The sequence below is a fragment of the Ceratotherium simum genome, chromosome 3 (genome assembly GCF_057802395.1).
Source record: "Ceratotherium simum simum isolate JZ-2026a chromosome 3, ASM5780239v1, whole genome shotgun sequence".
NCBI classification, from domain to species: Eukaryota; Metazoa; Chordata; class Mammalia; order Perissodactyla; family Rhinocerotidae; genus Ceratotherium; species Ceratotherium simum.
Window position 1 is genome coordinate 39415488 of NC_141902.1, and position 26666 is coordinate 39442153.

General features: G+C 46.5%; 2 protein-coding genes across 7 annotated transcripts in view; one reads left to right on the top strand and one right to left on the bottom strand.

Moving 5' to 3' along the window:
- The window catches only part of CAPN3 (calpain 3), a 45022-nt gene extending 28689 nt beyond the window's left edge, over positions 1-16333 (top strand). The window contains exons 8-24 of one of the 4 annotated variants that reach the window (XM_004421462.3): positions 648-733; positions 2882-2959; positions 3757-3917; positions 5285-5454; positions 5804-5815; positions 6508-6716; positions 7540-7576; positions 9358-9375; positions 12574-12681; positions 13633-13710; positions 14095-14152; positions 14249-14313; positions 14800-14868; positions 14956-15034; positions 15255-15371; positions 15677-15735; positions 16112-16333. In XM_004421462.3, coding sequence (XP_004421519.1) covers positions 648-733; positions 2882-2959; positions 3757-3917; positions 5285-5454; positions 5804-5815; positions 6508-6716; positions 7540-7576; positions 9358-9375; positions 12574-12681; positions 13633-13710; positions 14095-14152; positions 14249-14313; positions 14800-14868; positions 14956-15034; positions 15255-15371; positions 15677-15735; positions 16112-16138 — 1431 coding nt within the window. In that variant the 3' untranslated portion in view covers positions 16139-16333. The remainder of the gene's footprint in view (positions 1-647; positions 734-2881; positions 2960-3756; positions 3918-5284; positions 5455-5803; positions 5816-6507; positions 6717-7539; positions 7577-9357; positions 9376-12573; positions 12682-13632; positions 13711-14094; positions 14153-14248; positions 14314-14799; positions 14869-14955; positions 15035-15254; positions 15372-15676; positions 15736-16111) is intronic. The other 3 variants (XM_087425878.1, XM_087425868.1, XM_004421466.3) reach the window with 3 other exon arrangements.
- A 943-nt stretch (positions 16334-17276) lies between these two features.
- ZNF106 (zinc finger protein 106) overlaps positions 17277-26666 on the bottom strand; it is a 61613-nt gene continuing 52223 nt past the window's right edge. For all 3 annotated transcript variants that reach the window (XM_087425854.1, XM_004421468.3, XM_087425846.1), the window contains 7 exons: positions 26259-26450; positions 25723-25785; positions 24896-25015; positions 24302-24373; positions 23436-23507; positions 21654-21800; positions 17277-21217 (listed from right to left, as the gene is read on the bottom strand). In XM_087425854.1, coding sequence (XP_087281980.1) covers positions 21161-21217; positions 21654-21800; positions 23436-23507; positions 24302-24373; positions 24896-25015; positions 25723-25785; positions 26259-26450 — 723 coding nt within the window. In that variant the 3' untranslated portion in view covers positions 17277-21160. The remainder of the gene's footprint in view (positions 21218-21653; positions 21801-23435; positions 23508-24301; positions 24374-24895; positions 25016-25722; positions 25786-26258; positions 26451-26666) is intronic.

Consider the following 26666-nt stretch of genomic DNA (forward strand, 5'->3'; position numbering starts at 1 on the left):
AATCACTTTGTTTTTGATTGAAATTGATTTCACGGGCTCTCCTGTTTCCTGTTCTATCACAGTTACAATGTTTTGCTCCCACTGGGATGTCTGGCCTTTACTGGGTCAGGTCATAGACAGGAACCTTGTCAGGCCTGTTGCACACAGTTGGGCAGGTTGTGCCCTGTTCACAGGGATGGGCAGAGAGGGTCATTGTCTGCAGCAGCCCACACAGCAGACTAGAGGAAGAGGCACCTTTTTCTGATCGGTCCATCTAGAGGGGACATTTGTCTGTAGTTCCTCAGCCAGCAGGGATGTTTTTTTCTAACTCATGCAAAGACACCTAATGTGCTAGTGGGGCCTACAATATATGCCCTGCCTCCTCCCCCAAAGCTCATCATGGCCAGATGTTTGCTGGGAAAATCACTTCTTAGAAGATGGCAAGGCAATGGTCAAGCCCTGACTCCTGTGGACTCAGTCCTAAGGTTCTGACTCCTCACCCTGCCATTCCATGAGGAGCTTCTGATTAGTCTCCTTAACCAGAACCAAGCAGGACAGCCCCCTATATGGAATCCTCCCCCTATCCCAGTCCCAGCCCTCAGGGCAAAATAGAAGACTCCCTTTCCAGAAAGGGCCCAGAGTGAGAGAGCTTCTTCTCTTTGCCCAAGGCCTGGTTCAAGAATGAGAAAGTGAAGCTGGTGCGGCTGCGGAACCCCTGGGGCCAGGTGGAGTGGAATGGCTCCTGGAGTGATAGGTAGGTGAGGAGATCCCACCAGTAGGGGACAACAGGGCCTGGGGCAAGGCTGGGTTGAGTACTGAGCCACAAGAGTACTACAAATGCTTGGTCTAAAATTACCCTCAAAACCAATGATCTGCAGAGGAGAAGAGGGGATGTGGGCTTCAGGGAACAGTGGGGAGCAGAGCCAGGGGAGCCTGGGATCCAGAGAGCTTGTTGATGGCCACTGGCTGGAAAGGAAAGATTCTAGAAAGCGTGGGTTAGGTCCAGGCGGGAGGGGAGTCTTAATGCTAGGGTGTGGACTGAACAAGTGGCTTCCTGTCTCAGTGTCTCTGTTGCCTTATCTGTAAAATGGGAACAAGATTAGCACTTACCTGGTGGGCTGCTATGAGGAAAAAATGTGATGGTGTCTGGAGAGCGCTTAGCCAGTGCTAAGATTTCCTGTCCCTCACTGTGCCCATAAGAAGGTGTTCAGGCCCTTTGAAAGAACTTTACTGCTTATCACTGAGAGCAACAGACTGGGGGCAGCAAAAATAACAAACATGAGGAAGTGAGTATGAAGGCTCTAGAACATTTATGAAGCCTTTATCGCCCCACCCCAATCATTGGAACCTGATTGCCTCAGTGAGTGGAGGGCAGCCCCTTGAGCTCCTCTTTTATTCCCGAGAAGGGACAGCAGGACTCAGTATCTGAGAAGGACCACACCTAGGCTGTGTGTGCCCTCAGCCCCTGTGCTTACCTCGACACACCTCTCATCCCAGAGCATCATAATTACTAATTCATTCGGCCATTCATTCACTTAGCAAGTATTTATGAGCACCTGCTAAATAGCAGGCACAGGTCTAGGCACTGGAGATATTCCATGAACAGGCAGCCTCCCTGGATAGACTGCGATAAGGTGCTGATCCTTCTCTCCTTACTGTCTCCTTCACTTTTCCATGCGACAAATTCTTACTTTCTCAGTGCTGAGTATGTGCCAGGCCTCCTGCTACTGTCTGGGGACTTAGAAATGAACAGAGATACAGGCCCTGCCCTTGCAGACTTTAAGGTCCAGTGGGAAGGACAGACAAACAAACACTAATAATTACATAAGAAAAATGCTATGGTAAGGGTCACAAAGAGGGAGTCCCTCTCCTAGTTTGGGTGGGACAGGAAGAGTAGAAAAAGGTGGCCTGGAGGAAGTGGCATTTGAACTGGACTCTCTGCTCTGGGAAGACCCTTGGTGCCCTATTGGTTGTCCACTCTACTGGCCAGAGTCACCCTCAGGGACCCTCGCTGTGTTCTCCAGTTGGTGTCCAGTCTTAACCTACTTCCTGTGAATGCCTCCATCACAGGGATGGCTGATAAGTGGCGCCCAGCCCTTGGTCACTTAAGGAGACTCCTCTCCCCCCAGCCCTGCATCCCTCCTTCTGGTCTCAGGAATCTCCATTTCCCCTCCCGCATCCCTTGACTCCAAGCACTTCCCCAGTCCCTTACCTTTCCAGGGACAACCCAGTTTCAGTTCATTCTCCCTCAGTGTGCCTGAAACACAAATGTGCTTTATTTCCTCCTTCTTTGGGAGAGAGGGTGTATAAAACTTCCCAGCCTTCAAAAACACAAAGCTAGGCTGTTCCTGGGGTGGCAGGAGAAAGATGTTTACAGGCTTGGTCTTTTTCTTAGTAACTCAGTTACTTTTTCGATGACAGGCACTGTTCTGAAAGGTTTGCATCTATTATTTCCTTTATTGCTCATCACAGCCCTGTGAGTAGATGATATATTAATTCCCCTTTTGCAGTTGAGAAAACAGAAGCTGAGAGAGGTTCAGTGACACGCCCAAGGTTGCATAACCAGTACTGGTATTATCAAATTGGAATCCCAGTTTATCTATTTCCAGAGCCCAACTCTTAACCTTTAAAGTGTGAGGAGGGGTAAAAAAATTCAGCTAGAAAAGGGCCAAGCCCTTGTAAACCCACTGAAGGAGTTTGGTCTTAATCCTGAGGATGGTGGGAAGCTATTATTGGTTTTACACTGAGGGTATCAGATCAGGTTTGCATTTTGATGGTTCATGCTGGCTACAACCGGAGATGGGCTACTCTTTGAACTTCATATTTCTCTGATGCCTCCTGTCCCAACCCACATCAGGCCTTCCCTTCTCCTCCTTCTATAATTCCTCCATTTTCCCTCTAGTTGGAAGGACTGGAGCTTTGTGGACAAAGAAGAGAAGGCCCGTCTGCAGCACCAGGTCACTGAGGACGGAGAGTTCTGGTGAGTCCAGGACCCAGGAGGACCCCAAAGGATAAGCGAGGGGTTGGGGAGCTGAAATCTCAAACCTCAGTCCCTGGACAGAGGCCGTCCCATTCTAGCCCTGAGGAGACCTGGGCCCTGTTCTCCTCCAGCCGGAGGCCCAGCAAGGCTGAGCTTCTGAGAGGAGCCCGCCAGGTCCCGGTGACAACTGAGCCCAGGACCAGGCCAGCATGAAGTGGCTCCTGCCTCACCTGTGCCCCTCTGCCATGCATGCTGCTCCAGCCGCTTGCTCCCTGGCCTTCCCAGAGCTGTTTTCTGAACGTAGGAAACTCTACTTACTCTGCTTTCCCAATGCCACCCTCACGCTCACTCAAATCATTTCACTCAACCTTCAAGTCTCAGCTTAAAGAGAACTTTCTTTGGGACCTCCTTGTTTTCCCCAGGACTGGGATTAATTTATTTGTGATACCCATCACTCTTAAAATTGGTTGCTTAATTGTCTGTCCTTCCCCAACTCTCTCCCTTTCCCCCGTGCCTAGCACAGCGCGTGGGCCCAGCAGAGGGGCACACGGTAACCCTTTGGAGAACTGAATTGCTGCAGAGCTCTCCCATCAAGGACACATGAGTTTGAGTCCTTATTGGAAGAGATGAGTTTGGGGTGGATACATCAGAGCTGACAGTGTTTCCCTAAAAAGGAAGGACAAGGTCCTCTCTGGGACCATGACCAAGTTCCTCTGGACTATTTTATTGTGCTGTTAGCCCTGGAGTCTTACCTTTCCCAGCCTCCCACATGGGTCTCTCTTCTTCCAACCTCTCAGGATGTCATATGACGATTTCATCTACCATTTCACAAAGCTAGAGATCTGCAACCTCACAGCCGACGCCCTGGAGTCTGACAAGCTTCAGACCTGGACCGTGTCCGTGAACGAGGGCCGCTGGGTGAGGGGCTGCTCTGCCGGAGGCTGCCGCAACTTCCCAGGTGGGAGATGCTCTGGATGGGGGAAGGGTCCAAGCAGAACAAGTTCCAGGTAGAATAATATTAATAATAATATAATGATATTATTATTATATAATAAAATAGCATTTGCCGAGTCTCTACTAAGTCCCAGACATACATTATCTTATTAAACCCTCCCCATTTTATTGATAAGGAAACCGCCATGCTGAGGAACTTGCAATAGGAAGCTTGTAACAGCTTTTTAAGGCAGCCGTAGTGGTCTAGTAGTTAAGATTTGGCACTCGCACTGCCACGGCCCGGGTTCGTTTCCCAGTCGTCTGTCGAGGGCTGTCTCACTAGGAGTCGGAATCAACTCCACGGCACTAACAACAACAAAACAGCTTTTAAGGAGGACACTGTGTCAGAACAGTACTCTGTTCGTAACGCTGCTGGAGGACCGAGTTAGCAGCTACTGTAAGAGTTCAAGCCAGAGAAGACGAAAGTCTAGGCCAAGTCAGGATAAGCACAGATGGAGGAGACAGGGCAGATTCAGGGGAGAGAATACTGGGTGATGTGTGGAAGGAAGAATGAAGAATGACTTCAAGATTCCCAGTTTGGGACCCTGAATGGATGGTGTCAATGTCACAATATAAGACACACAAGAGAAAAAAATCAGTGTGTTTTTGGGGGGGTTGATTGTGGGCTGGTAGGGAGGGGAGTTTAGTTTGGGACACAAAGTTTGAGGCACTTATAGACTATCCAAGTGAAGATGTGTAATAGAGAATTGAATGCACACATTAAAACAGTACTTGGTTATATGATAGGGAGTCAATATGTATTTGTGGAAGGAAGGAACAAAGGATGGAAAGAAGAGAAGAAGGAAAGAAGAAAAGAAAGAAAGAAGGGAGAGAAGAAGGGAAGTTAGGAAGGGGGTCAAAAGAGAGATTGAGGCTGGGATCTACAGCTCAGACATCAGCAGCATGTAGCGAGCAGTTAAAAAGTGGAATTAGATAAGACAGCCTAGGAGAGCAGCATGGTGGGGTTAGAGAAGAGGCCTGGGATCAAATCCCAGGGACCAACTACATTTCAGGGGCAGGCGAGGAAAGTGAAGCCATCAGCAAAGACTGAGAAGGAAAGTTCAGAGGGGAAGGAAGAGCCACACAGCCAATCAGTGCAGCTCCGTCTGTATAAAGATATAGGCTACCTGTACCTAATAATTAGAAAAATTACTTTATCTATTTAAATAATTAGACAAATAATTAGACAAATGCCTGAATCATTCCTTCCATATTTGTTGAGCACCTGGATGCGGGAGATAAAGATAAATAGGTTCCCTCCGTCTCATTTCCCTTCTTGATCTTTCTCGGGAGAGGCAGATCTGAACGTACGTTTCCTTTCTGGGGGCACAGACACTTTCTGGACCAACCCGCAGTACCGTCTGAAGCTCCTGGAGGAGGACGATGACCCCGACGACTCGGAGGTGATCTGTAGCTTCCTGGTGGCCCTGATGCAGAAGAACCGGCGGAAGAACCGGAAACTGGGGGCCAACCTCTTCACCATCGGCTTCGCCATCTACGAGGTGCGTAGTCCCTGCCGAGCTTCAGCCCAGGAAACAGACACCTTCTCAAGGAGGAGGCTTGCGGGGACTTCCAGAAGGGTCCTCTGGCTTCCCCAATACTCAGCGACCCCCCAGAACTCCTGGTATCAGGCCCACTTGTGTCAGAACCTCTTCGATGTTTGTAACGAGTGGAAAAAATCCAGGCTGGGGGGTGATGGAGTGGGCAGGGCTGGCCGGGTAGGTACATGGGGAGTCAGACTTCAGCATTCACTCCACAATTGCTAGCATTCCCTTCTTGTAAGCTTCTCATCCCCATTCAGATCTGAAATCCACAGAATCTGAGCATCTTCTTTTTCTGTTTCTCCTCAAGGTTCCCAAAGAGGTAAAAAAATGGCAGCGGCCGACAGTTGTGTGCAGCATTACCTGGGGATCCTGTGTCTGTCTGTGGCACATCAGGGGGCTTCCCGGTGGGGTTTGTGGGCAGGATTATGACAGGAAAAGGTCTTGCCCTCATTACCCAACTCCAGGGCAGGTGCCTCAGGGTACTGCATGAGCTCCTGACTACCACCCTCATGATGTGCCCTTTCTCCCTTCCCACCCGAGATCGTCACACACATGTTCTCACACATCCATAGTCACTTATCCACACTCACACACACACACTTGCTCACACTCATGCACATTCACACTCACACACATAGTCACACAGACACATTCTGAGAGTGACTGCCCTCTTTGGGATGGAGGAATCGCCTCCCTCAGACCCCAGCCAAGGCCCCTCCTGCCTCCTTGGGGTCCTTCCCCAGCCTGGAGGTGATTCGGAGCTGACCAGCAGCAGTTCTGGTAAGTGGCCCCGAGTGGGGGAACGACAGACTTGACCTTCACTCCTGCATCACAACAGAAACGAAGAGGAAAGGGGGTGGGGAGCTCCAGGGATGCTGAGCTATTTGAGGCCTTGGGAATTGGAAGTAGGTAGGTCAAGACTGCGAACTGGGTGACCAGGGAGTTGGGAAGGGATCACTGGAGGGGACTGTGAGGAGGGGCTCAGGTCCCTGGGGCTCTTCTCCCCATCAGATGCACGGGAACAGGCAGCACCTGCAGAAGGACTTCTTCCTGTACAATGCCTCCAAGGCCAGGAGCAAGACCTACATCAACATGCGGGAGGTGTCCCAGCGCTTCCGCCTGCCTCCCAGCGAGTACGTCATCGTCCCCTCCACCTATGAGCCCCACCAGGAGGGAGAATTCATCCTCCGGGTCTTCTCGGAAAAGAGGAACCTCTCTGAGTGAGTCCCAGCCCCACTTTCCCACCTGTTCCTAAACGCCCACGTGGCCCATTATAGAGACTGGAAGCATGGGGCAGCTGGACTGCTCTCCTCCAGGGGTCCTGGGATACACTGACCAGGCTGCACCTTTTCCTCTGCTCCTGAGCCACTGGCCACATCTCCCCCATTCATTCATTCATTCATTCATTCATTTATTCATTCAGTCAGTCAATCAGTCAGTCATCCCACAGCTATTTATTAAGCACCCACTGTGTTCCAGGAACTCTTCTTCTAGGCACTGAGGATGGAGCAGTGAATTAAACAGAAAGTAATCCCCACCTTCATGGAGCTTGATTTTCTAGCAAGAGACAACAATGTACAGGAAAAGACATATACATAGTATATTAGAGTTAGATAAGTGATAAGGAGAAAAAATTAAGTAGGGAACAGGGATAGGATGTGTTGGGGTGACTGAACTTTTAGGTAGGGTGGCCAGGGAAGCCAGCAAGGCCACATCCTGCCCTCTTGGCCACCACAGATGAGTTCATAGGCCCTGCCACTCTGACCTCTGTCCCTGAAAGAAGCACAAGGTCTGTGGGTAGGTGGCTGGGTCATGCTTTTGGGGAGCTCTGGGCAAAGCCAACAAGAACCCGTGTGTCTGCCCTTGGCTTCTGGGGATGGTGCCTCATGGGGCTGGTTCCTGGTGTGGGGGATGTTAGTTCATGGGGTTCTCTTGAGGTCAGTCTCAATTTGGCTCCAAGAAACCAGGTGACCTGAGCAAATCCTCTCTGTGCTTCCTTGCTGCTGGTGACACTGAGACCCCTCATGTTTGTGTTCCTCACAGGGAAGTTGAAAACACAATCTCCGTGGATCGGCCAGTGGTGAGTGGTTTAGCTCTTACATGTGAGAAGGTCCAGTGGGTCACCTTCCCTGATCCAGGAAGGGGACAGGCGGGTGGTGGAGGGGAGACTGGGTATTGGCAGAGGGAGATGGGAGTCTGGAGGGTGTAGAGCAATTATTCCATGTTACCGCAACTTCTGTTTGGCATGACCGGAAGTAATGGGCCTTATGTCCTGGAGCCATTTAGTCAGTCCAGGGGCTGGGAAGTACAGGAGAGAGTCCTAGAAGGGAGAAGCAGTTTGAACAATTAGAGGGAGAGGTCAAGGCCATAGGAAGGGAAGACAAGAGCAGCAGCTAACATTGGATTATGAGGTGCGACCTCATATAGAGAGTCTGGAGTCAGCATCAAAACCTGGGTCCTCCATCTACCAGCTGGGTGGCCTGGACAAGTTACATAACCCCTCTGACTCAGTTTCCTATTCTGTAAAATGACTCTTGCAAGGCTTTTGTGAGGTCTGAATCAATGAGATCATGTGTGTGAAGTGTCTGGCACAGCATGGGCCCTTAAACGGTGGTTATCATTCACATGTTGTCTATCTTACAAGGTACTTCTCACATGTGTTATCTCACTTGATCCTTGTGAGGTTTCTGAGATGTAATAAGGTTATTATTCCTGGTTTTCAAGTAAGGAAGTGGAGGCTCCTTGGGGTTAAATGGCTCCCTCGAGTTCACAGAGCTCATAAGTAGCAGGGCTGGAACTCACATCCAGATTCTCGGAGCCCAGACTCAGGCTCCTTCCCCCACTACCACACTGAGACCTGTTCCCGGGGGTGTGAGACCCAGAGTTAGAAGCACAGAGTTGGTGTGTTTGGGGTCTCCTTGTGTTGAGGAGTCTTGTGACTGCCTTGGGGCTTGGGCCCTGGTTAGTAAACAGTCCCTTGTGCCCTATGGGTGTGAGTCGGGCCAATAAAAGGACAGCAGTGCCCTACTGAACTGTCTTCTGGGTAGTGGTGCCCACGGTTCTAATCCTGACCCTGTGCCAGTGCCAGATCTTCTGGTGCCTTCTGAATTATCACAGACGTTGGTTTTAGTATTAAGTGCATTTGGTTCTATTCTTATCTTTTGAACGTTGGTAATCCGTGAGGAGTATTTATCAGGAGTTGCAAAAAAGCTTATGGGAGCTGGCATGTCACCTAACTGAGTAGACCTGGTAGCTCTGGGGGTTTTGGTGTCCCTAGATATGCCTGCAGTTTCTCAAGTGACACTTGGCTTCCGTGTTGGAGGGACAGCTGGAGTGGTGGCGACTGTGGCAATCTGGAGGGTGCAGAGAGCAGCTGCTCTCAACTCCCCAGATTTTTGCCACAGGGGGTCGAAGGCCCGTGCAGCCTCAGACTTTCTAATTTTACAAAAGAAGCCCAAAACCTGGATTTCCATATTAAGTCTCTCCCTATGTTAAATATTTGCTAAAAGACAAACCAAAACTCTACAAATCAAGGAAAATTCATTTTCAGGCCAGTTTGGGTGAGCCACTATTTTGGTGTTTTAGTAACCAACTTCATTAAGAAATACAAAACAGCCAGAAGATCCCTTTCCTTGGCCATGTCCAATAACAGAGTGGTCTATAAAAACAAAGCCGTAGCAGCCACCGGTCACTGGGTCCGGAGAACTCTTTTCCCTTCACCCTCCAGCCCCTTTTGGCTCCATGTGACCTGGATTTCTGGACCCTGGAACCTCACCCCAAGCTGAGGACCAGGTGACAGGGAAGCCAAAAGCCACTAGCTTTTCACTTATTCTGCATTTACTCTTTCCTTTCCTTGTGCAGAAAAAGAAAAAAAACAAGGTGGGTGTAACGGGGTGAGTGGGTAGACAGCACGGAGTGTGTTGGTGCATGTGTGTGTGCGAGCGTGCGTGCACCAGACCCGCCCCTTCCCCGCTGCCCACTACCTCCATCCCTGAGCTCCTGTCACAGCCATAGGTGCGGAACAATGATAGCTAACACTTGCTGAGTGAAGGCTAGGTGCCAGGCCCTCTTCTGGGTGCTTTCCATGGATAACTCAATCCTCGCAACACCCTGTGAGGTTGGTACTATTATCAGCCCCATCTTGAGAGGAAGAAAAGGTACAGACAGACTGACTAACTAGCCCAAGGCCACACAGCCAGAAAGTGGCAGAGCCAGTACTTAGAGCCAGGCAGTCTGGCCCCAGAGTGAGTGCTCTAGAGAACCACCATGCTACACTGCTGGCCTCTCACATAAGGGAGGAGAGGATGCCCAACCGGGAAAAATGGGCCTGGCGTGGGGGTCCTGCAAAAACCACGAGGAGCACCTTTTCTTTCTCAGAAGTCTGTTTGGCTTTGCTAATCAAGGTTTGATATTTAGAGGGGGATGGCAACTGGTTCTGTTCCTCAGGGTACAGTGAGAGTCATGTAAGGGTTTCCACGGAAAGCGAGGGTCTTGCGATGCCAACCTCCTGCTCTGTAGACAGGACAGCTCCTTCTCCCTCCTCTCTTCTCCCTGCCTGCTCCCCACTTCTCCTTTTTCTCAGCCTTCTAGGGAAGGGGTGGCAGAGGACGCCCAGCAAGGCTAAGTCGTTGCCAGGGCTCTTGTTCCAGGTGAAGCCTGTTGCAAATTCCCTTCTAGGAGCAACCTCTCACTCCGAATGCAGCCCCCCCTCGAAGTCATGGGCCCTGACGGACTCTGCTTGCTGCCTGTGTCCAGATAGCAAAGGCGGAAGAGGGACCTCCACCCTCCCAGACCTGGAGGAGCTATTCAACTTGACTGGTTTAAGGGGGAAGAAGGAATGAGAGCTCCCTGGGCAGCTTCTGCTCCTAGGGTCCTGGGTAGTTGCCGTCCTCCCCTGAGTCACCAGGGCCACTAATAGTCCATCCTGGGTGTCCTGGTTGTAACCACTCTGCTGTAAGGACAACGCTGTTGAAGGTGACCATGTGTGCTAAGAGCATCTCAGCAGCCTCAGAGCAAAGCTTTCATCTGGGACCAGGGACACTGCGTCCTCTCTGTGGTTCTGGAACTTAAGATTAGTTATTTAGCAGCTCAAACTCTCTTGTACTCCATCCTCGCTCCATTTACCCCATAACTTCCCCGTGGTCTCCAGGGCAGTAATGCCTGCAATAATGGCTTCCCCTTGTAGAATTTTGGCTTGACCACCCAGAGTGCCATCCAGAAATGACTGACCTTTGGGCATCCTCGAGCCCACGGAGAGTAGCCACAGGCCATCAGACAAGGTTGGGTGTTAGTGTTTATGGTGGGGTGCTCCCAGTACTGGTGCTGGTGCAGACCACAGCTGACCATCAAGCACCATGAGTCAGGCACTGTGCTGGGGGAAAACACACGTTGTTTTCAGTTACCACAGTATCTACAGCATAGGTGCTGTTACTATTTATTCCCCTTTTACGGGGGAGGATAAAGATTCAGAGAAGCGGAGGGACTTGCCCAAGGATACATGACTAATGAGCGAGGAAACTGGAACTGGAAACCACACCTATCTGTTCCAAAACCCATGTTTCTTGCCCTCACCTCTCTGGTGCAGGCCCCTTAACACCGCAAGGCCCGTGTTGTCCAGACCCACACTTCGGCCCAGAGATGTGTGTCCGGCAGGGGTGCCCCATAGTCACACCACGTCCATGGGCACACATGCTCCCTCAAACTATGACCTACACTTGCTATGGGATCCCCACAAGCATCAGTTGCATGAGCAAGACCCTTTGCTTAGAAGGCAGAGCAAGCCAGGGCTTTTGGGGCAACCAGGAGCCACAGCCGGAGGATCTGTTTCCACAGATCTGTCCATTCGCGTTGTCCTAGATGAACAGTTGTGGAAAGGCAGATGGGGACTTGGAGACCAGGCGGGTTCCTTTTCTGCTCTGAGAGACTCTGACTGCCCCACTGCTCTCTGCACTGCAGCCACCAGACCCTACAGCCTGCGATTCCTCTGGCTTTCCCTGCAGGCTGTTCAGCACCAGCCAGGATTTGCATAGCACTGCAGCCGCTCTCCACCCTTTCGTATCCTCTTCACTTGCATGAGCATGACTTGAAAATATCCCTCATATTTGTGTAGCATCTTAAATGTTTTTTTCTTTAAAGATTTTATTTATTTATTTTTCCCCCCAAAGCCCCAGTAGATAGTTGTATGTCATAGCTGCACATCCCTCTAGTTGCTGTATGTGGGACTCGGCCTCAGGATGGACGGAGAAGTGGTGCCTCGGTGCACGCCCGGGACCCGAACCCGGGCCACCAGCATCAGAGCGCGCACACTTAACCACCAAGCCACGGGGCCGGCCGGCATCTTAAATGTTTTTGCAGTGCAGCTGTACACTCAGTCTCTCATGTGATCCCCAGGGGAGCCCTCTGGGAAGGGCAAAGCAGGTTTTATCATCCGCATTAATGAAGGAGTAAACTGAGGCCAGGGAGGATATTTCTTATACATGAGGGGTGGGCTGGGATCCCAGCCCAGTGTTCTGACCTCTCATTCACTGACCAGGCCACTAATCAAAGTCCTTTTTCAATCTGTTCTCTGCAGAGTCCTAGAGGTCCCTTGCAGGTGCCTCAGTAGCTGCCATGGTGATATGGGAGTGCTGAAGGAAAAGAGCTCTGCCCTCTTCATCAAGCAAAGAAGCCCTGTTTTTAATGACTCTATATACACTGGGCTTCTGGGGAAATTTAATTTGAACAGTGTGTCCATTTGAAAAACAAGCCTACAAAATATTTGAAAATCACTGCACTAGATCACCCTGCTTTCAGCATTCTTAGCGTTTTCACATGTACTACCTTCCTTGTTGAACCCTCATAAATCTACCATGAAGAGATAAGGAACTGAGGTCCGGAGAGTCTTAGCATCTTTCCCCAAGTCACACAGCTTGTTAGTGGCAGAGACAGAGCTTGAACCGAGGTTCAAGAGCTCCTAACTCTGCTCTTTTCCTCTTCACTGGACAAAGCTGCTCCAAGAGGGAGGTTGCCTCCATGTGCCTGCTCGGCCTGTAATCTTTCTTCCTTCCTGCCCCCGCCCCACTTGCCTCCTCTCTCCAGCCCATCATCTTCGTTTCGGACAGAGCAAACAGCAACAAGGAACTGGGTGTGGACCAGGAATCAGAGGAGGGCAACTCAAGCCCTGATAAGCAAGAGAAATCCCCACAGGTTTCTGAGCATGTGGCATGAATGGGGTGGCTGGCACACAACCAGGGTCCTCCTATGCTCTTGGGGTGCTCAGGATTGGTGGGGTGGGGTGAGCCTTTAACATCTAGAGCTTTGGATTTGTCCCACTGACCTTTTCTCTCATCAAGTTCTAAAATTTGGGATGCTGCATGGGTGAGTATCTTGAGGTTGGCAGCCACCCCAAGCCCATCCCAGGCCTGGGAAGGACAGGCTGAGCCTCCCTGCTGGAGCCTATCCAGCCAGGCAATGAGGGGAGGAGGAGGCAAAGCCTGAGACACAACCACTCCTGTTTCCTGGTGTCAAGCTCCTGACAATGGAGGGATAAAAAACAGTAGTAGAGGAGGGCTGACATCAGAAATGGATCCTCCAGAGTTCAGGGGAGGGTGCTAGATGGGAGTAGGGAGAGGTGGTCACATAAAGCTTAGTGGAGGTGAGGCTAAGGGACGAATCAGACAAATCCAGGGCCACCTCCTCTATCCTGCAGTGCCATGCAATGGAGTGGGGATGGAGGGGGGTCCTCTGAGGACTTGGCCTTGATGACAGAGGCAGCTGGAGGTATCAAATGGTCTGGCCCCCTTTGTTCTGCTGGGGCTCATTTGGTTGGGATGGTCAGGCTCAAAATGGTGCAGAGGGCTCCAGCCGGTGGGGAGCGGGGAGAGGACCAGGGGGCTGTCTGCATGGCTAATCGATCTCCTCTGGTTGGGATGTCTGGGCTGGTGAGGTATGCAGTGAAGGGTCACTGGGGCCTAGATAGTTCTCACTCCAGCTCACCAGGTTCAACTAAGAAAGAAGAGCATGTGCCCCTGTACCCAGCTCCTGCTGCCACCTAGCGCTGTTTTAGGCACTATCTCCTTCAGCCCAGAAGGAACTTTCCTCATGGGTCTGTCCATCTTCCTGATCCCCGTGAACCTGTTTTCCTTCATGTTTCCACAGCCACAGCCTGGCAACACTGATCAGGAAAGTGAGGAACAGCAGCAATTTCAGAACATTTTCAGGCAGATAGCGGGTGACGTGAGTACCTCTGACCCCAACTCCCACAGATTCTCTCCTTTGATTAACTGCTCAATCTGCCATTTCATTATTGTCCCATCAAGGTCATTTTGGCTTTTAGTGGAAATAGGGCTATATGTGTATAGCATAGAAATCCACAAGTTGAGTTTTGGACCAACACATCCACTGGGTGGCTCAGAGGCCTTTTGCTCTGAGCTGCTCACTGCAGTCTGGACAACTGGAGATGCAGTATCTGCCTTCCTCAGAAGAGCCCCATCTTCCCCGTGACAGAATAGCATTGACAGGAACTTCATAAACACGGACAGCTGGGATTTGCTTTGCAAAGCCTCTGCTCCATCAGCTGCTGTACTCTTGAACTGTGACTCTCTATTCCTTTCCTCCTAGGACATGGAGATCAGTGCAGATGAGCTCAAGAATATCCTTAACACAGTTGTGAACAGACGTGAGTGGCTCAAACTGTATGTGGGGGATGGGCAGGTGTGCGTGTGTGTGTGTCCAGTTATATGAAAATAGCTCCTCGCTCTTCTCCATACCCCAGATAAGGACCTGAAGACACAAGGGTTCACGCTGGAGTCCTGCCGTAGCATGATTGCTCTCATGGATGTATCCTTCCTGCCACCGCTTCCCAACCCTCTGTCATCAGCCCCTGTGCAGCCTATGGGGGCCAGGGTAGCACTGAGAGGTGCCCAGTCAGGCAGAGGGGCCCAAATTTGTATCCAAGGAAACACTTAAGGAGGTCCTGAGTCAGAACATCCTGGTGGCTGGTGTGAAAGGAGCTGCTGGAGGTGGCACAAGTTGGGAAGGCCATTGGCCTCGCTCTTACCTCAGGCCTGGGATTCTGCCAGAGGCCCTGCCCAACAAAAGTGGTCCTTAGGAGGCAGGCTCTCTGGGGTATAAAGTAGGCACTAACTTTGATTGGGGAGGTATGGAGGAGAAGGTTAAAAACCAGGACAGCACAGTGGGCAGGACATCCTGGAGAGAGCCTTCCTATGGGGCTACCTTCCCTGCAGGGCCCCCCTAAAAACCCCCTCTCCCAAACCAGGGGGATTTTGCTATGTGTGCCCTGTAGCCTTGACCTCCTTCCTCCAGACAGATGGCTCTGGGAGGCTGAACCTGCAAGAGTTCCATCACCTCTGGAAGAAGATTAAGGACTGGCAGGTGGGATGAGAATGAAGCATGGGCGTGAAGGGGGGTTGAGTCAGGGGTTTAGTGTGTGACCTCTGTCCTCAAATTTTCTATTGCCAGAAAATTTTCAAACACTACGACACAGACCAATCTGGTACCATCAACAGCTATGAGATGCGGAATGCAGTCAATGACGCAGGTGCTGGGGAAGAAAGAGGGTGGCCGCGATGGGGACTGGAGCTGGTGGAGGCAGGAATGGCAGGGGAGAGCCAGACCACTAGAGTCCTACTAGAGAAGGAAGCAGAAAGGGTTTCTCATTTTCCTTTCCCAAGCCACAGAGTGGCCAAGAGGCAGGGAAAATAGAATGCAGACCTAAGGACTCCCACTCTACTTCCTCTCCTCACGTGCTGCCTCCACAGGATTCCACCTCAACAGACAGCTGTACGACATCATTACCATGCGGTATGCAGACAAACACATGAACATTGACTTCGACAGTTTCATCTGCTGCTTTGTCAGGCTGGAGGGCATGTTCAGTAAGTCAGGGGCTACTCGTCTGCTCTCCTGTGCCCTTCCTGCCCACTCTCCCACAGGGACAGCTGTGGCAGCGGGAATCTCAGCCTAATATCTTCTGATCGACTCCACCCAGGCTGAACAAAGGCGAAGGCCCTCTTTAGGCTCAGAATGGGATGGCAAAGGGAGGATTACTGGTGATACTCTGCCTAGCAGATTTGTGTGCTGAAGGACAGCACTTACCTCATGGTCCTCCTAAGAAAAGTTACAGTAGTGGAGGGAGAGTGGGCCTATAACTGGCCTCTGGCCTGTGCTTTCTTCCACACAGGAGCTTTTAAAGCATTTGACAAGGATGGAGACGGTATCATCAAACTCAATGTTCTAGAGGTAAAGCCTACTAGAAGCAGTACACTCCCTCTGTACCTTAAAATTCAAGGTGGAGGAATCAACGAGGCAGACCAGACCCACTGTGTGCCCCTCACTTCCAAATGGTGGAGGAGGGATGGGACAGGAAAGGAAAATAAGGGAAGCTCAGTACTGGGGGATGGCTTCAAAGAGGCCTCAGCTCCTCAAACAACCTTATACTAGAAAACATGTACCTTCCCAGGAGAGATCTGGGGGAAGGATGCAGTAAACTGCTGCTGCTTAGAAAATCTTCCCGCTGTCTGGCATGCTGGGGCTGTCTCTTTCCCTTCCTGGAAGATCCCTAGGGCTGGGCTCTCTTTTCTCGTTTGTATTCTGATCTCGGGACTTCTTTTTTCAGTGGCTGCAGCTCACCATGTATGCCTGAACCAAGCTGGCCTCATCCAAGGCCATGCACATCATTCAGGATTTCAATTTCACCCAACACAGCTAGAGCCACTTACCTCCAAGAATGCCGTAACCGCACCCCTAGCAGGCCTCCGGGCGCCTGGCAGTCTTGTTCCTCCTCCACTTCACTCCCCACTTGGCCTCAGGGCATCAGTCCATCTGTAATGCCCAGACTGACCCTCTAGCTAAGGAACGAGGAAGGGGGAACAACTCTGTCCCTTTGCCACATGGAGGCAAGTGTCTCTGTCTGCCTCAGCTAGTTGTAGCCCAGCTGAGAGCTTTGCTTGGAATCTGAGCGACCTTGGCTCTGAAGCAAATGCTCTCCTTAGCTTGCCCGAGGCTGTTCGCAGAAGCATTTGGCAATGGCACTCAGCACTTCCTCACGCTACAGCCCTCTATCACCTTATGTTCTCCCACTCATGGGACAGTAACTAAACTAGCACCTGATTCTGCCTGATTGTTTCAGAATGGGCCTGCTCCAGGGTAAACTAGCTCAGTGGAAGAAGGCTGGATACTTTGAGTTGTCTGACTCATAAGTTTGGCTGCATTCTGAAAAAAGCTGATCTAAATAAAGGCACATGTAAGGCTGATTTGCTAGTTTTGTTTTCTCACGTTTTGATGTCAGCCACAGCAGTGCTACGTAGCTTCCAATCTTACACTCACCTATAGCGTATAGAGAGGCCTAGTTTCAGAATACGACAATGGAAGACACACACACACACAAATAAAACCCAAACCCCACTTTAACCATGCCTATTGCTGTTTCTTGAACATAGGAAGCACTCAGATACTCTCCAAGATATATGAGGAAAGGAAAAGGAATAGCTGTTGGTATGTAGAACATCAAGAATAAATGGGTCAGCTATAACTGGAAGGGCCAGTTACCCCAGTGCAATGGAGCAGAGATGTAGTTTTTAATCCTAGCTCCTCTCACTAACTGACCTGTTGTATGACCATGGACAAATCCTTAAATGTAGCTGTTTGCCAAACTTAACTGGACCGTGGTCCAGGCATATCTATAACCATCTTATGTTTTCTACCCACTTTCCTTCTTGCTCTCTATACCAACATGGAAAAAGAAGGGTTTGGCTACAAATACGCAGACAAGGTAACAAAAGTAAACAATTAGTAAAATTACTTTATTTTCCTCTTGTATTTGCTTTATATCTTGCTTTATAAAGTTAGGAAGTTCACAGCTTTATACCAAAATGTAAGAAGGCTAAGCTATTTGCTTATAAACATTTTTGCAGTCAAGTGTCATCTGATTTCATTCTTCTAAACCATATTCAATATAAAAAGAATTTCAGAGACCAAGGGTGCTGGAGCAGCTCTAGGGCATGTATGTCTCTTAAGCAGGAGAAAGGTCTTCAACAGCCTCTCCTCCTTGACTCCCCCTAACCCCCCAATTCAAGTGGGCTACTACCTTGAATTTAGAGCAAATCTGGGAAACTTCAGTCTCCATGTGACCCAGTAGGGCCACGTACTTGGGGGTTGGAGGTGAGGTTAGAGGTTACTGTCTGATAAGTGGCAGGTTTGGTTTACATCAGGATTTCACATCCACTTGCATATGAAACTCAGTGTAGCCCAAATCACCCCCACCACAGCTTCTCTCCTATCCATTAGACAGCTTCTCTGAAATCCTGAGGATCCTGATGGTTGCGGGCAAGGATGATATCACTATTTTATCAATGTGGCAGGCATGGCCTTCATAGCAGTTCTAGGAGCTCTCTTTTAGTTAACAGGAACAAAATTTATAAGTCAGCATATATAAATCGCAGTTATTTGAGCAAACCAGAGGGTATGTGCTGTTCAAATCCCACTTCACAATATACTCTGATCTCCCCTCCAATGAATTCTTCCATAAAACATACCATACCATTCCACTAAGGGTCGTACGCCTACTCCACCAAATCATTCACATACCTGGTCACTAAAGTTGTCCACTGTATAATGTACCAAAAAGAAAAAAAAAAATGAAAAAAAAAACCCACCAAAACCCCACACCTTTGTTAGGCAAATAATCACTTAAACAGCAATAATACTGCCTATAAATTATAGGTAGGTCAGGAGCTAAACACCCAACTGCTAACTCTTCTGAGGCAGAAAAAACGTTTCCCCACAAAAGCAAGAGTGTTGTAGCAAGGACATTCTCTCAAATTCAAGTAACATCAGGTCAAGCTCATTCTTTGCTCTTAGAGTTTTGTTTGCACTGTGTTTAACTGCTTTATAACTGAGTAGAGGAGTCTGCCAAAATACATTGTGAACCTGATTAAAAACTTCAGGATAAAACCTCAAGTGACTGATATTTTATCAGAACAAACTGCCATTAAAACACTAGCATATGCACACACAAGGATTTATACTATCATTTTCTTGGCTTCGAGCTGTTAGAAGTAGGCACAGGCAATTAAAATAACATTCTAAAAATGGTTTCCAACTCCTTACGAGTCGGGTTCTGTCAGGTATACAGTACCTGTCAAGTACTGTAATACCAGAGTCAACGCAAATCCCTGAGCCACAGCTCTTCTCTGAGAGGAGACAGAGGGCTAGAATCAGGCAGGACATTGCAGAAGACTTAAAAATGGCCAAAGTTCTGCATAACTTTCAAGACACTTAAAAGTAATAACACACAACCATAAGCAGCCAAGATGCTTATGGTGCCTTTATTTCTAAGCAGAGGGCTAGAACAGTTCATTTAACACCAACCTGGTGTTAAACGAATTTTACACATTCTTGAAACAAAGACATTATTGCCACTGCTTCAAAGAAAATTTTTGTGAAATGAGGAAAAGTATTAAAAGTATAGGTGGCCACGTGCATACATTCGTAGAAGGAACATTCACAATTGCACACACAAAGGCAGACAGACTGTTCAGGATTCTACCAAATCAGTTCTTACTGATTCTATCGGTCTGTTCATACCTTCAAAGGTTCCCTACGATTGCCCAACACCTCACATACCCCCTTCCTCAGTACAAGGCTCCACCACTCTCATTTTTTCAGACATGTCCTCGGAAACAGGACAGAAGGGCACCTATGCAACAGAGCATGCAAGACTTTCTTAGCACACTGCCCAGCCAACGTGGAAATGTGTGTTCACTACAGCCAGAGAAAAAGGCTAGGTTTAGCAATAAACCCACATGTACTTTCCTGGGAAATCACCATTCCCAAACCCACAGAACAGCCTAGCTTCTCTGGTCACCCATACAGGAAATGGGGGTGAGAGGTGGGAAAAGCTTCTTATCTCATGCAGAAACAGCACAAATACACTTTCTGCAATAGGATCTTCTCTGTTCCCTCTCAACTATCATGCAAATCTCAATGGTGTCGTCAACAAGAGTTTTCCCATTCACAGGAACAGAAGTAAATAACTTGTGGGGCCATTCATTATCTAGTAGTAGCTCCTAGATTAGTTCTTAACGTTTTTTGGATCTAGTAAGAACCACTGGAGCCTTTCCTGGAAAAAAAGAACACATACTTAGTCTTGCATACAACTTCAGGGGGTTCGCATACCCTCTTAAAACCTAGCCATGAACACCCAGTGAAGTCCCCCTGCCCTAGAGCCTGAGTGAAGATATGTGAGTAGATGCATGTGCACTAACAGGGGTGGACATAAACCTGATGCCCTGCACTCCTAGAAAATAGTAGGCTTCACATCCCGAAGCTTTGTATGTGACACTGGGCTCTTTTCCTTTCTTCTATCTCTCTGAAGAATCTTTCAGAGTTTTGAGAATCCAGAAAGAAAAGGCTGGAAAGCAACACTTCTATTGCTCCTTCTAAGAGTCCAGAGAAAATCCAATAACAAAGCAGCCTCACTCAGATTTTGTTAATTCGGCTGCTCTCAATGGACAGGTATAGTCTTCACCTTCACCAGACTCCACTCTTCTTTCCCAGCTAGTGGGGAGGTGAAGGCAAGATACCAGTTTCATAAATCAGTCTCTAGGAAGCCTGCCTGAGGCCCTAAAAACTATCTTCAGATGCTTTATCCTAACTCCCCCATCTTGGGTGCTGCAGGTGTGGGGGAAGCACCTGCGAGCCCAAAGGAAGTATTTGATGGCTGCCATCAGTCTAGGCACAGCTAGATAGTGGGAGAGATAGGGGTTGGCAATGGGGCAAACAAAAAGGTTTCAAACCCACAGTAGGCTTGCAGAGTCAGAAACTGGAAAGGGAGATAAAGGCGACACCTCCAGTTCAAATGGCCTGACAATACCTGCAGCAGTGAGGGCCCAGGTCTAACAGCAAAATTTCAAGGTAGACGTTAGGCCTGTGCACTGTCTTGAACCGAGCACTCTACCAAATCTTACACAGAGGTTCAATACGGAGTGCCGTCTGTAAGGACTTGTCATTAAGTGATTTGCTGTCTGAGTTCCTAAAATATAATCAGCAGTCACTCTAACTGTTAAAAATCTACTGTGTGTCTCTTTAGCATTTAAAGTCAGCTCCGTCCATCTACAAAGCAAGAGAATATTGAAACACACTGCACATAATTGTTAATTAAGAAGGGAAACTATTTGCTTCCAATTTAAATACCCAGTTATTACAAGTGGAGAAATCAAAACTGATCCCCAAAATCTAGCATTTGAACAAACTTGTACTTAAAAGCCTGACTATAGGTTTAAACCATCATAAGAACATAAACTAAAAATCACAAACTGAAATCAATAAAATATACTAAGATTAGGGTCAAATTGGGTAACTAATTAAGATCTGTATCTTTAATAAACATCTGGAGAACACTAGAAGCATAAATTACTATACGCCATGCTGTCCGAGAGGAGTGTGGTTCCTTAAAAATCAGATAAATCGGACAAACCTCCAGCAAGAACTTAAAATGTACCCTATCATCCCATAGAGCTGCCCAGACTTAGGCTAGTGGTAAGCCTGGCTAGTAACCCCTTTCTCCTTCCCTGCTTCACTGGGGAAGGGAAGAGATTGGCCTGTGTGAGGGGCTGATGTGAAATTAGTTCAACTAATGACTTCCCAACATGGGAGGCAAAAAACTTCATGAATCAATTTTGCTGTCATCCTCAGCATGTCGTTCAATGTGGCCTGCAGCATCCTAGGAATAAAGGGAAAAGAGCCCATGAGAGACAGTCTGCAGTAGCACAAGAGCAAGTCAAAGCCAAGGAAAGCTTCTTGGGTACATTCTAAGACCCATACATGAAAGACAGTTAGGACCCAGCACTTTGCCAATTTACATGAAATTATGCACTTAAAGATGAGTTCATGTCTTGGCACAAGAGCACTGTAATAAACCTCTAGGTTCAGTTACTGGATTTGAAACATTATCTTTAGGCTCTTTCTCAAAAACTTCCTAATTCTTCCTTTGAAACCTCATTAAGCTATCCCTCAAATCTCTGAATCATAATAAAAAGAAAAATCCCTAGACTCTCCCTTTTTATTGCAATTTTGAACATTCTAATAAGGCAAAAAAGGTTTACCGAATCCTGGTCTGAGCAGTCGACCCTGGTCGACCTCAAGTCCCACTGATGTACCTGTTTGGATCCTTTCCTAGCAGTAAAAAAAGCATCACAGTTCTTCCAGCGACACTTCAGAGTTTGAAAGTTCGGATTCGTGTGGTCAGTCAGCAAATGCTGTTTTAAATGATCTATAACACCGAATATCAGAGAGCAACCATGCCACTGGAGAGAAAAAGAAGGAGAGGGTAAGTTAAAAAGAGTACAGGAAATAAGCAATCAGCACATTCCTGACTTGTATCCCAGAAGTACTGCGGAAGCAAAAAGTAAGCCCCTATTCTTTAATTTATTCTTGGCTAGAAAATTTAACAGCTGGGGCAACCAAATTAATTATCAATATAATGAGGAACCTTGTAAAGATCAGAAAGTCTTCTGACACTTTGCTATTTTGAGAAGGCAGAGCACTAAGTACAACCATTACATTGTTACATAAGGAAAAGGTTAGCAAATATTGACAAATTATCATGAAATTCAATTTAAACAATACTCATTCTTCATCTTGCCATCGTAAAATGAGTCTCTTAGTCCATTTATTTAAAAAGCCAAACAGCTTTCCTATAATACTGAAAGGGTTGTTTTTAACAACTCTAAGAACTGTTGACTTGTAAACTTGAAAATAAAAATGTCTGATAAAGAAAACAGTATTCCTGGAAACATTTGTTGTAGAAAACTGGGTTTGTCATGGAAGCCTGACTACTTTACTCACAATTTTTACCACTTGAATCACAGTCTTGTGATCACCTACTTTTTTTTTTTTTTTAACTGTACCTTTACTTATAAATGTGGCCCAATTCCACCTGTTAGTCAGACAGCATAAAGACTCTTTGTCGTGGCTTTTTCCCTACAGACTTGCTTGTAATAAATCTTAGGATTCTAACATGTTCATTTCTAAAAAGTAAAGCGAATTTGAGTTTTTCCTCTGTCAGCACTATTCTGTCCCTCTAGCTTTAAAACCGGAAGGAATTTCCCCATTTCTCTAGATAAATTAACTATTTGGATATTCTGGATCTTGTTGTACTAGATTTTGCTTGCCTTCACTGAGAAGACTAAAAATCAAAGATAGTGAGATGTAAAAAGCTGAAAAGTAATCAGGCTGTGGACAAACCTAAAATCAAATTTAAAAATGGAGAGTGTTCATTTCATCAATGCTGAAAAAGAAGTTAGGGTTTAGGGAAAAAAAATTCAGTGCTATAAACTTTTCTTTGGTCACTACTAATATTAGAACTGATGAACAAATTAAGGTTTATAAGGAACAGTGTGAAAGTTTTGAGAGTTAATCATCAGCTCACACCCCAAAATAAAAACCAAGCAATTTAGCCTAGTGAACTGAGGTTTAGAACCATAAGAATAGAAATTTTTGCCTATTCCTCAAAAACCAATAAGGACACAAACCAAACTATTAATATGTGTAACATCTGAGGAATGGGTATAGTACAGTGGGCAGGTAATGAAAGTAAGCACTTCCACTTTTTATTTCATATACTTCTGTACTGTTGATATTTTTGTAAAAACACACTGATTTTATAATAAAACAAAAGAAAAACCACCAAGGAGATACTCTTTAAGTGGACAATATTTAAATATACTTCATATCTAATCTTAAAATAGACTTTTCATTAAAAAAGTATAGAAACTTTTTATGTATGGCTTTTAAAAATAAGCTTCCTTGTCCTGCAGTGGAAGGCATAATGTAGATGCTCAAATATGTAAAATGCTAAATTGATGATAATGAAGATCTATAAATGAGCCTAGGGTTAAGCAACATCGAAGTCTGGTGACAAGGCAAGTTTCACTCCTTACCCAACAGCGGTAATTCTGCATCAGATTTAGCCTCACGGACTGAATACTGCCATCATAACAACCAGTATAAATCTAGAGAAAGAGGTTTATCGTGTCAGACCAAAACAACACACAAAAAAACAACTACAAAACACCTTCAAAATAAGAGTCAAAAGCTACTTGTGGCAGCTATAATAAGAAAGCACAAAACCAAAACCAGCCCCAGAGTACCACAATGGGAAAGGATCTTCTAGATCTTCTAAACACTTCGAAGCTGTGCTCCTTAAAGAGCCACTCTTGGGACTGTGGCTGAGAGCAGAAGTGGCAGGGCTTGGAGGCACCCACTGATACTTTAATTGGTGTAGCTCCGGCTTCTACTGGGCATTACACATTAGGCATCTGTATTTCATTGGAACAAAGGGTTCTTCTGCTCAGAGTTTGAAAAACATCCATTCTGGTTCAACCCCATGATTTAAAAATAAAATAAATCAAGGATTAGCAGCGCTAAATGAGTTAGCTTCTACTTTTAGGTCTGCTATAACTATGCCACACTGGCCAAATCTCCTGACTCTATTTCAATGCTCTGTTCAGATCATAATATCTCTGGAAAAAGCACCACTCAATTTTTTCTGGAAACATCTTAAATTTATCTTCTATTTAATGATGGATTAGATTTTAGCTATTAATAGAGAATGGAATATTCAACAATGTTACTGGGTTACTTCTCAATATTATAATGCCAAGGGATAGAAAAGCATTCAATAATGAGGCATATCAGAAACAGATGTCATTTTTGGAAGTGACAGGTAGTAACATTATTATCAGTTTGCAGAATTTTTACTAAACACATTCAAAGGCAAATATGTGACATGGCAAATAATACTCACCATACTTTTATGGATGGTCATACACATAATCATGTCTTTGTGTCCTCCATAAACTTGCAATCGATCATGGGACTTAGGTGTAGGAAAAAAACAGAAAGAGAATTAAGGTCATCTATACCTTGTGTTTAATAAGCACTGTCCCTGAAGGCCTATGGCAGATTTAAAACTACACCTGAGGTACCAAGCTGAAGCACCAGTAGCAGTTTAACAGAGATATAATCTAACAGCCGTCTTTCTAATAAATCCTCCTCCTCAAGGGAAGAGCTGGTAATTGGAAATAATAAAACCAATTTCTGTGAAGTGTCAAAGTCTCAAATCTGAAATTGCACACAAGGAGAACTAGACAGATTTTAGAGACTATGTTGCTCTCCAGAAATCATTTAAGTTTTGACACCTGTGAGCCGAACCATACATCTCATAGCAGTATTTCTGAAAGTGTAGTCTATGGACCAGCTGCCTCATCATTATCCAGAGCACGTGTGAAGAATGCAGATTCCTGGGTTCTACCCTAGACTTACTACATAAAAAAATCAACACCACAAAATAGACAATCTCCCCAAATCATTCAAGCAAAATACTGGATCTAAATTCTACCTGTAATTCGTAGACACGAACAAATTTATCCAGGCAAGCAGTCACCATCACTTTTCCCAGGATGTTCACCACAGTCACTGCATGATTGTGACCTTTATAGATCCGTACAAGCTCACCAGTCTGTATCAGAAAAGAGATGAGAGTCACTAGAGTGACTTTCAAGATTCCTTTTGACTTTTGATATTTACGATGCCATAATTCTAAAAGTCATAATTCTGAGGCTGTTTGTACACACATGTGGCTGTACTAATTTTAACAGCTGAAGTACTCTCACAAGCATTTGTTACCTATACAAAAATATATGAAATGTATCCTGATGGAGAGAACCTAGTGTCACAGAAAGAGAAGGGCCACACTCTATCTATACGTATTTTATAGCTTTCGAAGTGTTTTCACTTTTACCATTTCATTGGATCTGGACAACAAATCCCTGAGGGTGGATTATCCCCAGGTTTAGAGACCAGGAACTGAGCTTCAAAGAGCTGCCTCTATGACCTGAGCACAGTCTCTCGGCTGTTTTTATTTGTTCTATTTTAAACTATGTATCATATCCACTTTCTTAGAGCCTCAGATGCTCAGTTTATCTCAAGTTAAAATGAGGTATTCAAACTAAACCTTACATAAACTTTGAGTCCGCCCCCCATTAAAAATTTTGATGAGGTCAGAATTTCTCGGGTGCTCAATGCTATCCCAGAGCTTATGCATAGAGATCATCATTAAGCTTTTCCCTGGAAAAAGGGCTTAGTTTAAATTGCAAGCAATCTAAGGAATCCTTCAAGCTTTAACCACCATTTTATTAAAGATTTCTTTACACCAACACGGCTTACATGAATGTTGTGGGCATGGACTGATTGATCACTGGAGCCACTGAACACAAGGTCATTCACCACCTTAAAGAAAAAAATTCAATGAGTTACATTACATTCGGTATAAGGTTCTGAGTTTCTTCTGCACCTTGTAATGCACATTGACAAATTCTAATTTCCATCCCATTTAGAGATGAGCATGAACTAGGTATAAAGTAAATTTCTCAAATTTTCTGAACAGAAACTTACATCCTACCACCAGGCACTCTGATGAATTGACAACATATTATTTGGTTACCTCTTCAGAATGATTAGGAAGTAGCCTAGAAGGGCAACAGAGTATATCTACATTCTATAATAAGACACACTTTTATTTTTTCTCAGTTAATATATTAAAAAATAGTACATCCCTTGGTGACCCAGGCCTAAAGGAAAGGACTGTAATCTCCTCGCTCTTTTCAAGATGACTGCGTTCTAAATAAGGCATTAGGCAATGTCATTCAAACCCTTCTATTTGTGCCAGACAACTAACTCCTGTTCTCTTGCACTATACTTGCCTTCATGCAAAGAATGGTTTTGCTGTGGCCCTCCAGAGTTCTAAGGAGCAGTCCATTCCGTGCATCGCGTACACTAATGGTACAGTCATAAGATCCCACAACCAGCAGCTTTCGGGCACCTTCCTGAGCTGTGGCAAGACAGCTGACGGCCCGAGGGCCATGGCACTCAAAGATTTCAAGTCGTTTGTTGTTCTGAAAAAATAAGCCATTATATGAAGTAAAAGCAACTAAGCTGGAAAATCTCAAAATAACCAAAATCACTACCTTGATACAGACTCTAAATTCTATTACCTATACTTAAATTCTCATACCCACTCCCTATCTTTAACTTCCCAACCTCTGCCATTCCCATTCCAACTCTCTTTGTGTTCAGGACTCCTTCTTCTCCCATTCCAACAGGGACAAAGT